The following is a 13419-nucleotide window of genomic DNA, read 5'->3' as shown; positions in this document are numbered from 1 at the left end:
CCCAAAAAATGTGTGAGCTAGAAAACGCAAACCAATAGTCGTTTTTTGTGGCTAATATCATCTGAGTCCAACATGAAATTTATAAAATTTCAATTATATGATCAAATTAGAATCAAGGGGCTTGAGTTATACAGTAGCATTTACCAATGACTTCCCTAGGACATTTCCTAAACCTGTCCACATTTCAGGTTCTGCACCTCTTAAGTGAGACTAAAAGTGCATGCTCCAGATTAGAAAGAAACATTGAAAAGTTTACATTATGATACAATATGTTTTTACACAGGGCTGGGACTAGCATGAGGCACACGAGGTACCAGGAGGCTATAATTTAAGAAAACACTTTGAGGGTTGATATCTGACAATGAGAGCCTCTTTAAATTTTATGCTTGAGATTATCTTGCTTGTCTCCCCTTGGTATCCATGGAATAGAACTTTGAGAAAGTATCAAGTGAGAAGGAGAAAGAAATTTCTAAAAAATGATAAGAATTAAAGCACTTACCTAATTAAATCATTCTGGAAAGAGTTACGACAGAAAAATAAATAATACAATGAATTTAAGAAATACCTCCTGAAAATTAATCAGGTGAAAATAATGAGTAGTCTTGCTGTCAGAGATACAGTATAAGTAAAGCAGCCAGACCTCAGAATAATCTTAAATCTTAACTAGTTAAAGTAACTTTTGTTACTACCTAGGTCATTTAAAGTGTTTTTTACTTTGTAATGGAATTACAAAGTAGTAACTTGAAATTACTTTTCACATTCAAATGGCCTGGATCCACATTTCTCCCCTATATGAATTTTTGTCTCTCATTATAAGATAAATCCTTCTCATTATAATAAGAATGGTATTTACACCTCACTCTCTTTTCAATAAAGGCTGAGGTTTATAAAGACAATTCTACCTCATCCTCTTTTCAATAAAGGTTGAGGCTTATGAAGTAAGCAATAATGAAAAGAGGACCAAACAGACTAAAAGAATGCTATAAAAAGAAAGAAAACTGATAGAGTGCAGGAAGCAGAAGCAGAAAAACATGCTTGTTAGGAGAAAATCCACAGAGGAGTATGACCTTAGATGAGTCAGCTTACTTCTTAGGGGGGAGGGGGGGAGGGATGGCATTGGGAGTTATACCTGATGTAAATGACGAGTTGATGGGTGCTGACGAGTTGAAGGGTGCAACACACCAACATGGCACAAGTATACATATGTAACAAACCTGCACGTTATGCACATGCACCCTAGAACTTAAAGTATAATAATTAAAAAAAAAAAAAAAAGATGAGTCAGTTTACTTCTTTACCTTGGTTTTGCCCATTTGTGAAACAGCTGTAATAAAAGTACCTTTCTCATAGTATGGTTGTGAGATTTAAATGGGCTATTACATGTAAAGCACTTAGAACAGTGCCTGACAGTGAGCATTCTGCTGATGTTGGCTACTACTGTAATTATATTAGAAATTCTGTCAGGTAATCTCCATTCAAGCAAGTTTCTAATTCAAGAAATACTCTGTAGGTCTCTGTATTACACTGATCTGACTAATGCCTATCTTACACCTTACATTTATGCTCAATCTTGTTGAATTACATGGTTATCAAAAATAACTTTGTTTCAAACTTATTTATTTCCACTGCACTTGCTTTTAAAATGCTTGCTTCATCAATTTAAATAAATGTTACATAAAGCAAAATATACAACAAATTTGGCTCATATGTAAATACTAAGTTGAATTAGTTGGAAAAACCAGAGATAGGCAAATCTTGAAACACACTATCAATAAAACACAATTTTGTCAAAGTCTGGGGAAGACATTATACATTTCCAGAAGGATTCCTCATTCAAATGGCTTTTTGAGTTATCTTGAAGTCATCACTTTAAAGAGAAACACCAACTAGAGAAATTAAAGATGTTTCCAGATAAGATGATCTAAAAGGATAATGTGGAACTACAGACATTGGAAACATACACAAAAAAAGTTTTAGATGCTCCATTTAAATTTGCAATGCTTGAGCATTCCCATAATTTTTACCTCAGATAAAGTATTCAAAGAATACACTTATTTTTATGATATCCTTCTTCAACCAACTTTCAATTAACTTGATATCTCCATCTCTATCCTAGTAGGTAAGAGACTTTCTATAGTAATAGTAGCTTGGGGAAAAGAAACAGAAAGCTTGAAATTTAGGGCTGGCCCAAGGCAATCATATATGTGACATTTAAATTTTCCTTTCTGATGGTCCAGCCCATTAAATCTAGGCAGGAAAGGAGGCAGAATCAAATAGAAGCAGTAGGGAAAAAAAAAAAAAAAAAAAAAAAAAAGCCCAAGTACCATGTCTTTTTCCCCTCAGAACTTCAGTTAATAAACATGAAATATCTGGCTGAGAAACCCAAGCCCAAACCTCAGTGTGCAAAATAACTTGTATGATCTGAACAAATTGTAGTGTTCTAGAACACATGATAAAATAACTTTGTAAAAAAGAAAAAAGCATCAAAAAATCTGCCTTTGTGTTTTGTAAGTATGAATTCTAACACATAATGTTAGGTTATGACTTTATGTAGTGGATTCATTACTAGCGATTTATGTGGAATTTTCATTTTGTAAAGCAAATTTTACTGGAAATATATTAGAAATGAGTAAATGCTTCCACGTAGATGGAGTAGAAGGAAGAGGAAACATTTAGTAGATAATTTTAAAGCCTAGAGACACAACTTAACTTGTCTCATGTAATTTGCATCAGTATTTGGCAAGAGGCATATATATTCTGTGAATACAGAGCTATTACACATTAGTAAAAAGATAAATATTCCTATAATAGTATAGATGGTTGGAAATGTTATGAATGGAAAATTAATATAAATCCTTGATTAATAAGAATACACAAACTTGCATATTTAGTAGTGATTTTTAAAATGTAAATTTAAGCAGGGAGATAACCAATGTTGACAAAGGGAGAAAACATAGCAACACAACACAATTTGACAATTAAAGTTTGAAAGTATTAAGAATATGCATTACCTATACAAAAATATAGCAATGGAAATAACCACAGTTTATGCAACATATAATTACAAGCACATATTTTACACACAACAAAAAATCGTGTTACAAACAACAAAAAAATGTCCAATAGTAGGAATTTGGTTAAATAAATTATCACATTTCTACAAAGGAGATATGCAACAATTAAAAGTGATGTTGCAATTGCATATTTAATAAAATGAAGAAAATGCTTATGCTACATTACTAAATTTCCAAAAAAGTACAAATTAATATATTATGTGAAATAATCCATCTATATAAAAAGATAATGAAAAAAGAATGAAAAGATCTTCATCAAATTTTTTCAATAGTGAAAAAATTAACATTGATTATCTCTGGAATCAGTATTTTTTAATGTTTTTAAATTATTTTGTTGCCATCTTTGTATTGCTTAGTATTTTACAAATGTTATACAGGATCATGTATTAATTCAATAAACACAGGTAAAACTTAAATGCTATAAACAATATATTTTTTATGCTGCAAATGTTCATTTTTATTTGAAGCCTTATCCAGCTGGTAGTGATTTCTCCTTTCTTGAAGCTTCATCACACTTTGCTTCTATTGTACATTTAGGAGTTAATTTATATAATCTTGTTCTAAATCTACTGGTCAACAAACTTATTTTCCTTTGTAGAGTTTCCCTTTTTGATCTCAAGAACACACACATTTCTTATACTTCAGCAGAATACACAAAATATGTGGGTAGAGTGATCTATACAACGATTATTTTAAGGTAAATATTTACACAATATCTAAAATTTGCCAGGCACTATTGTTAAGGCCTGGGGTTGATGGAAACTTGATACTATCATTACTTCATCTCATGTGAGATAGATCAAGAAAAGAAAGAACTGTGAAATGTTGTTTATAAGTACATGGAGTGGTAACTCAGGAGGGAAACCAAACCCAGATTTTGCGGGCTCAAGAAAAGCTTTTCAAAGGAAATATATAAAAGAATTGATAAATGAACAATGAACTGGGAAAAATATGGTGACCTTGAAGTAGGATGAAAGTTTCGGGCAAAGGGAAGACCAACTACAAAAGCTCACAACTGACCAAGGGGAAAGAAGTTTGAAAAACTGAAAGTAGTTCCTGACCTGGAGAAATAAAGCCTTTGAGGTGAACTGAAGCTAGATCATAAAGACTCTCATAAGCTTTATTTACGTCTTCCCATTCTTTAAACAATTGAACATTAATTAATATTGTATAATTTAAATTCCTTCAGTTTGGTTAAGTAGTTTTAGAAAAATAGTTTTAAAATTTCCTATTGTCCATTAAGAAATGAATTACACTGGTAAATAAAAATAATAAAGTGTATCCTATGTTTCATATGGAAGTTGGGACTTCAAATTTATTTTTGCAAGATTCATAATGTTTAATAATTTGTTTGCATTTGCTCTTGGGAGGAAAATGTGGATATAAACCATTTATGACGCTTCTCTCTCAGCTGGAAATTACTCAGGAAACTCTTCATCAGATGTAAATTCAATTTACAATAACTATTTTAATGATCTTCTCAGTTTTTTATTTTAAATATACAGGTGACTTTTGAACAACACAGGTTTGAACTGCATTATTTCACTTATACACAGACTTTCTTCAGCCACTGCCACACCTGAGGCAGCATGACTAATCTCTCCCCTTCCTCCTCCTCGGTGTACTTTAAACATAAAGACGATGAGCATAAAGGCATTTATGATGCTCTACTTCCCCATAATGAATAGTAAATATAATTTCTCTTCCCTATGATTTTAATAATATTTTCTTTTCTCTAGCTTACTTTATTGTGCAAATGGAGCATATAATATATATAAAATACACATAATACATGCTTATCAACTATTTATGTTATCACTAAGGCTTCCACTCAACTGTAGGCTCTTAGTAGTTAAGTCTTGGGAGAGTCAAAAACTATAGCTGAATTTTTGACTAAATTATATTCAGTCAAATTATAAATTATAGCTGAATTTTGTGGGGGTTCAGCACCCTTAACTCCCATCTTGTTCAAGGGGTTACTGTATTCTGAATTGTCTTTTAGCATGAGTCATAATGCAGGTATAGTGAAAAACATTTGTATCTATTTAAAAATAATACAGGTAAGAGTTTTAAAAATTATATATTTTTCCTACATGTCATCTGGGAAGAACTTAAAATGGAGTTATGTAAGAAATATATAAGCCTTTTAAATTTGACCTTTTATTTCTGGCATTAGAATTTAGTATACTGGGAAGGAAAATGTGTAAATAGAAATCAAGCAAACTATTCAGAACTGTTTAAGATCATGTATAAAAAGTTATACTTAAGTTACTTTTCTGCCTGGAAAATGCCATAAAGCAATATGACTTTTTAATATTTTACCTATTGCTAAAATTTATCTCATTCGCCCATATTTTGTTATGCTGTATAAGATATGAGATTTGGGAAATATAGTAATTATCAGAAATAATATACTTTGTGAACAAAATATATACTTTAGGAATGGAATAAATAAATAATGAAATACTATTTGTGAGTTTTTTTTGTGTTTGAATTTGTCATCATGCATGCCTTTTTTGTCACATTTTGTTCTTTTCTAAGATTAGGATAGGTAAAAAATTATGAGATGATTAGGAATTTGTAACTGAAAGACAAGCAGACTTTGAAAGAAAAGGATATTCCAGATATTCCATTTGGTACTTGTGAAACATCAAACTCATGTAATTTCATAATTACGGAAACTTCTTAAGAAATAGTGAGTTATAAAAGAAGACATACAAGATTATACAAACATATAAAAAAGCTCAATATCACTAATCATCAGATAAAGCTAATTAAAACCAAGTGAGAGACCATCTCACCTCAGTCAGAATGGCTGAGTAAGAAAAAAAAAAGTAAACAACAACAACAACAACAACAACAACAGATGTCAGCAAGGGCACAGAGAAAAGGGAACACTTATATACTGTTGGTGGGAATGTAAATTAATACAACCTCTGTGGAAGGTAGTATGGAGATTTCTCAAAGAACTAAAAATAGAACAAGCATTCAACTAAGCAATGTCACTACTCAGTGCCTACCCAAAGGAAAAGAAATTGTTATATCAAAATAAAGCCTGCACTCATGTCTTTATCCCAACAGTGATCATAATAGCAAAGTCACAGAATTAATCTAAGTGTCCATCAGTGGATGACTGGATAAAGAAAATATATGTAAACACCATGGAATACTATGCAGTCATAAAAAATAATAAACTAACGTCTTTTGTAGCGACATAAATGTAACCGGAGACCATTATCCCAAGTGAAATAACTTAGACACAAATATTAAATTAAAAATATTAAAACTAAAAAAAAGTAAAGTAGTCACTTAAGCCTTGCATCTTCAGTAAGCACTAATGCTTATATCTTATCTCCTGAGAAATTACCTGGGTGAAAGAGAAAGGAAGGAAGGAAGGGAGGAAGGGAGGGAGGGAGGGAAGGAAGGAAGAACTTAAAAAGAGTACGCTGAAGGTCTTGTTGCTTGGAAGAAAAACGTAAACTTTAGATGCTAGCTCAAAAGTCTGCTATGCTAGCTTTCAAGTCTGATATGAATCACAGCTCCTCATTTGAAAACCTATTAAAAAGAGCAGCAAGTTTAATAAAGAGCAAGCTAAATCTCTTGAGAATAATTCAAGCTGACATTGAAATGTGTGCTGTCACAATTTTGCTCTGTAGACTTAGACACGCTGCTATTTGCCCAGCATTGGGGAAGGGGAGGAGCACAAACCGACTCACAGTTCGAGATGTTGGAGGAGCGGAAGGACTTGTTAGGGAAACCATCTCCTGGATTGCTAATCGGAGTTTTAAGCGATGCAGTGGATTGCTGATTCCAATTTCTCTCTGGATCTCAGTGTCAGATAAAGCAGACATGATGGCACCACTCTTCACGTTGGCTCGGCAGGCTGCAACGTACCACGCAGGCATTCCCAACCAAAGCTGTTAGATAGGAAAAAATGCATTAACAAATTATAATAATAGTTGTCATTTTAGTGTCTCATATGCCAGGAATTATTTTATGTATTTTACATACGTGACCTCATCCCATAAGATAAAATGTTACCATTATTTTCCCCAGAGGAGATAGATGCACAAAGAAATTAAATGATGTATTTAAAAACAACAGCAAGGTAGTGATAGAAACAAGATTTGAAATTGAGAAATGCTAGCTCCAGAGACTATTTTAACTAGTGATAAAATGATTGCTGCATGGCACCAAGTTCCCCTTTGTATGTAGGGACTAGAACGGCTACAAGCCCCATTTGATAAGGGACTCAATTAATGTTTGTTTAATGAGTGGCTTCAATTTATAATGCTCCTTTGAAATTCTGAGTGAAGAGAAATTCTGTCACAGAAAGAGACAGCTGTGCCATAGCCAGCCATGTGATTTTGATCAAAACATGCAGTGTAGCTAAGCCACATTTCCACCTACCTTCCTATACCATGTGAAAGATGTGTGAACTTAATTAGATGCTATATATGAAAATGCCTTTTGGAGAGTGAAATGATGTACTAAGAAAGAAGTTAAAATTCAAATCATCGAAAAACTAAAGAAAGTAACAAAATTAATAATGCATCAGAAATTAGAGATTTTAAGGCTAGGCACAGTGGCTCATGCCTGTAATCCCAGCACTTTGGGAGGCTGAGGTGGAAGGATCACTAGAGGTCAGGAATTTGAGACCAGCCTGGCCAACATGGTGAAACATCATCTCCACTAAAAATACAAAAATTAGCTGGGCATGATGGCGGGTGCCTATAATTCCAGCTACTTGGGAGGCTGAGGCAGGAGAATCACTTGAAACTGAGCGGCAGAGGTTGCAGTGAGCTGAGATCAGGCCTTTGCACTCCAGCCTGGGGACAGAATGAGACTCTGCCTGAAAAGAGGAGAGGAGAGGAGAGCGGAGGGGAGGAGAGGGGAGGGGAGGGGACGGGAGGGGAGGGGAACAACAAACAAAAAGGCCAGGAGTGGTGACTCACGCCCGTAATCCTAGCACTTTGGGAGGCTGAGATGGCTGGATTGCCTGAGCTCAGGAGTTCGAGACCAGCCTGGGCAACAGGGTGAAACCCTGTATCTACTAAAATTTAAAAAAAAAAAAAAAAAAAAAAAATCGGCCGGGCATGGTGGCTGGTGCCTGTAATTCCAGTTAGGTGGAAGGCTGAGGCAAGAGAATTGCTTAAACCCGGGAGGCAGAGGTTACGGTGAGCCAAGACTGCCACTGCAATCCAGCCTAGGGAACAAAGTGAAACTGTCTCAAAAAAAAGAAAAAGAAAAGAAAAGAAATTAGATATTTTGATTTTTTAACTTTGCTGTGAGACTCTTGAAAGACAATTAAACCAGTATTTCTATGAACACAGCACAGGTCTGGTGCACCCTTAAGCGCTGTGTGAATGCCAATCACAGGCATTATATTTCAGCACCTGAATAACATCACTTAAAGCAGGAATATTCTTCTGTTTTCCCCCATAATTAGTTATGAGTAAGAAGCACAAAACACAATAAAAATGTAGCAGTTTATATATTTGTTTTTGAATGTCCAAAAGATTGGTTGATGTTTTCTTGATGTTTGTTGAAATAAATAGGTTGAACAAAGGAGAGAATTGTGACAGTGAAAACAAGTAAGTGAGATAAAGAAGAAAAACTATAAATCAGCAAAATACAGTGCCAAGAGCTCTAGACCACAAATCAGAAGACGTGAGCCCTAATTCCTTTCCGGTCTCATTGGTGAGTCATGTAACCCATTTAAACCTCAGCCATATTTTCCTCATTTGTAAAATGAAGGAATCAAGCTTGATTATTTCTGAGGCATCGTGATAGCTGTCAAAATGATCTCTACCTCTTGATATCCATTCCCTTCTATAATCTCCTTCCTTTGGAGGTTGGCTTGGCCCAGTGATTTATTTCTAATAAATATCTGATGATAAAAGTGATAGGATGTCGCTTTCCAGTTTAGGCAATAAAAAAACTATGGCTTCATTCTTGCTAGTCCCCTTCTGCTCTCTTTCCCTCTGAGCTCTCACTCTGGAGCAAGTCAGATCTCAGTAGCCTTATGGAGAGTCCCATATGACAAGGAACTAATGTTTCTGGCCAACAGCCATCAGGAAACTGAATCATGACCCTGACCACATAAATGAGCATGGAAGTGGATTCTCCCCAAGTCCAGCCTTGAGATGACTGCTGTCCTGACTGATACCTTGATTGCAGTCCTGTGAGAGACTCTGAGCAGAGGCCATTGCAAAGCTATTCCCAGACTCCTGACCCATAGAAGTCATGAGATCATGAATGCCAAATTTGGGGGTAATTTGTAAACAGCAATAGATAACCAGTACAAACATCCTTTTAGTTTAAAAATTCTACAATATTTAAAGAATATTTCTCTCTTTTGAAAAAAAAAATGCCAACAAACGAAACTTTTTGAGTCAGTGTGGACTGGGTTGTGATAGTGAAAGAGAAAATAAGGGGAAGATCTAAGTACAGTGCGTGACTGTACAGATTATGCTTTCTTCCAGTGGGTTAGGCACAAATAATTGACCTTGACGGGTACATTATATATGATGGAAGATAGGACTTAACTATTTAGTTTATAAACTCAAACTGTTCAAAATAACTAATATCTAAACATGTCTTCTTTGGACCCTAATGATTTTTTTACCCTTGTCTTCTAAGATATTTGAATTTCCACACAAGTTAACATCACCCAGATGCCTGCCAATACATTGTTACCAATGTCATCCATAATTAGACCTTTAAGAGTCTTTGATGTAGATAAATGGCGTGTGAAGCATGGAATTCTCGCCTACACAAAATTCTTAACAGGCTGTGCACTCAAGGAGGAGTGAAAGGAGATGAAGTTAAAGCTTTCATTCATTGGATCACTCAGCTCATTCATCTTGTTTATTCCATTTCATAATTTAAGTTGCATTAGGAATCACATTATAGGCAATTTCTATGTACTCAGAACAGGTTTAATTAGCACAAACTTCACTGTCTGTCATCTCCTATCACCTTAATGTCAGTAAGTCTGTTTTTTTTTTTTTTCTTTTTATCTGAAGGATTTGTTCGTCGCTTGCCAAAACAGCAGCTAACTCTTTGTCAAACTGCAGCTCATTTTATCGGAGCAAAAACCGAACAAAGAACTGCTATCATTTCTGAGGTGTGATTTCTTAAGCATTTTGTCTTGTGATTGATTTTTTAAATATAGTAATTTTAAAGACACGGTTGAAAGAAGCAGTTCTGATCGCTAATATCTGATGGCTAATATGCTAAATTTCCCTATCTCATGTGAAAGAATAAAGTAAAAGCAAAATACAGGTATTTTTCATTCAGTCCAAGGAAAAATACAAAGCATGTTTCTAGATATATCTATGTAAGTCTATTTTTAAAACTAAAATGGGCTTTAATGTTTTGTTATTGATTATTTACTTAGCTCTAGCTATAATAAAATGAAGATAGATAATTTTATAATCCAAGACCATTTGAAACACCGTGTATAATTACCTCTGTCAGGCAAGGAAAACCTGGATTCTTCTTTGCCCTGACACAGGCATATCCTAGCAGCCACTAGCAGCTCACAGAGAGAACTGAATAGAAGGGGCAGTGAACACTACTGTTAAGTGACACAAAAGAGCCCTTTGCAGTCAAATATGTAGTTTCCTCAATGTCAGAGTCGGCTTCTGCTGCCTTCCACCCTGTTCACATATTCCCTTATTTTTCCAGAACACTATGTTGTACAGGAAATGCTAAAAAAAAAAAAAAAAAAAAAAACAGTTCTTCTTTTATTGTAGCATTCAGTTTGGACACATAAGGGAATAAGGGGTAAGTCTTCTGTTTTATCCCAAGTGTCTAAAACTAGCTGGTTCCTAGGCTTTAGGGAATTAGGTTCAGGAATTAAATTATAGGCAAAGGAATGTCTCTTGGTGTATCTAGGTGATCTTACTCTCTTGGATTACAGAAGTGTTGAATATGGAGAGGGTCTTCTCTGTAACCTGCTAATGAGAAAGGACCCTGGCGTAATGGATGTGAATGGACGTATTCTTGCAACAATAAAATTTTGTTTCTTCTCCCCCGGGTGCGGTGGTTCAGGCCTGTAATCCCAGAACTTTGGGAGGCCGAGGTGGGCGGATCACGAGGTCAGGAGATTGAGACCATCCTGGCTAACACAGTGAAACCCCGTCTCTACTGAAAATACAAAAAAAAAAAAAAAAAAAAAATTTAGCCGGGCGTGGTGGCGGGCGCCTGTAGTCCCAGCTACTCAGGAGGCTGAGGCAGGAGAATGGCCTGAACCAGGGAGGCAGAGCTTGCAGTGAGCCGAGGTCTCGCCAATGCACTCCAGCCTGGGTGACAGAGGGTGACTCCGTGTCAAAAAAAAAAAAAAAAAAAACGTTTCTTCTCTTGCTCTAGAAATGAAGAGGGTGTGATTTAGAGACACTTCCTTTTATCCCACTGCATGCTTTCTTCTGCTACAATCACAAAAATGTGTCAGAGTAAAATCACAAACTTATTCCTTAGTAAGCAAATAGTCCCTTATGAGTAAATCCAGACTAAGGGGGTGCTGTGATTTCAGAAACTTGCCTTCACCTGTCTCAAAAAAACTATCAACTTAGTAGTGATTGATTTAAGGGCCTCCTGGTTTCATTCTCTTACCTCTAGCCATGCGACCACAGTCGGCCCATCCCACTGGGCAAAAGGTAATCCCTTTCTCCGAGCTTCCTCAAGAAGTTCATGCCTGAAGTATACAGCAAAGATTATTAGTCAGGTATATGGAAAAATATGACTGTGATTATTTTTAATGATAATATTTTAAAACAACCAATCATTCTTTACAAGATTTTTTATGATACTATATAGAATAACAGAATTCCTTTTTCCTTTGAGTAATACACACACATCATCCATTGATTTTATTAGGAATGAAGCATTGACATAGAAAAGTAATTTTCCCCAACATTTATTTATGAAAATTAGAACATTAAGCGCTAATGGAATTAGAAGTGGAATTATATTATCAGCAAATATCTTATTCCTTCAATGAGAAAATGACCCAAATGTTCATATTCAAGTATGCATTATGGGATCTAAATGTGGCTTCGTCCATCTGCCCTGCTCTCTTTGCCTTACTATCTCCATGGCAAAGAAAATGCTTACATAGACAGGCAGAAGATAAATTTGGTCCTTTTAGTCACATTCTAGTGATGTGGTTGATTTTAGTATGCCCTATAGGTCCATGGGTCTATCTTAGGAGTTACTTGTCTGGACTATGAAACTACATCTCATTTGGAGAAAACTCCAAGGTAAATTGATTTCTAACACTCGAAAGCAATGTAAGGTGTTAAATTCAATGGTACACTGGTTTTTATCTATAATCACTACTGTTTTAATGAAATTAAAATAGCTTAGTAACAATAAATGGTTGTTTTGATAACAAAAAGATGCAAAAGAACCCTGAAAAATGCATCTATAATTTCACTGACTCTTACTGATTTTTAGAATTGACATCCACTTACAAAACAAATTCGAGATCACTCATTACTGAGATAGTAGCTATGTGCTTTCATTGAAACTTAAATTGATATACACTTGGCAGGACTATGTTGGAAAATACATTCTCTGTACTTTAGTATGCCTTGATCTTACACACAGATGATAAAAACATGGTATAATAATTGTTTTATTTTGAATGTGTGTGTTTTATGCTTAGGAATATTTCATGAAAATCATTTTTGAACCCCCAAATGGATAATTTGATTATTTTCTGCTATTAATCAATTAGTTACTTACTGTGGTAGACTATATTAATACATTAAGATATATAATGAATAAAATGCCTTTCAACACAGGATTTTCTGTGTTTGTAATAGAGGCTACCAAAAATGCATTAAAAAAACCCAAAGGGCAAACTACAAATTTAAGTTATAGTGGCTGAAGAGACATAAATCAACTGCCGTTTCATTTGAGGGGACAGAAGTGTTAAGGTCTGCGTGTAAGCTATTCAGCACCTGGGAAAGGGAACAGTGATACCCGTGCTTTGAATCTAAAAATGTAGAGGCACTTCCTCACCTGGCTTGCTCTATCATCCCTCATTCCCTCAGGTCTCCCAGTGACATTCCTTTACTGAAAACCAGTTTCAAATAGCTTAGCCTCACTGTGACAGATATATTTATAGAAATTGATTGAAGGATCAAAAAAAAAAAAAACCTATTAGGTATTTATTGAACACCTGTTGTGGACTGAGACTTGTGTTTGGTGCCGAAAATAGATATGGGTCTAATTTCCCAGGATATCCCCTGTTAGATGGACAAAACAAATACTTGAAACTGTCCGAAAATACAATACAATACAATACAATACAATACAATACAATACAATACAA

The 13419-nt window shown here is 34.9% G+C and overlaps 1 protein-coding gene across 1 annotated transcript; it reads right to left on the bottom strand.

Moving 5' to 3' along the window:
• Positions 1-6528: 6528 nt before the first annotated feature.
• Positions 6529-11775, bottom strand: LOC113223110 (liprin-alpha-4-like; the record flags this gene model as incomplete). Its single annotated transcript, XM_026452681.1, has 2 exons — positions 6529-6991; positions 11694-11775. Coding segments are annotated over 2 exons (388 nt in total), but the record flags the coding sequence as incomplete, so codon positions are not given.
• Positions 11776-13419: the final 1644 nt, after the last annotated feature.

Source organism: Piliocolobus tephrosceles, unplaced genomic scaffold (assembly GCF_002776525.5).
Source record: "Piliocolobus tephrosceles isolate RC106 unplaced genomic scaffold, ASM277652v3 unscaffolded_38811, whole genome shotgun sequence".
NCBI lineage: Eukaryota > Metazoa > Chordata > Mammalia > Primates > Cercopithecidae > Piliocolobus > Piliocolobus tephrosceles.
Note: the sequence above shows the minus strand (reverse complement) of the source record. Positions and strands in the feature narration are given on the sequence as shown.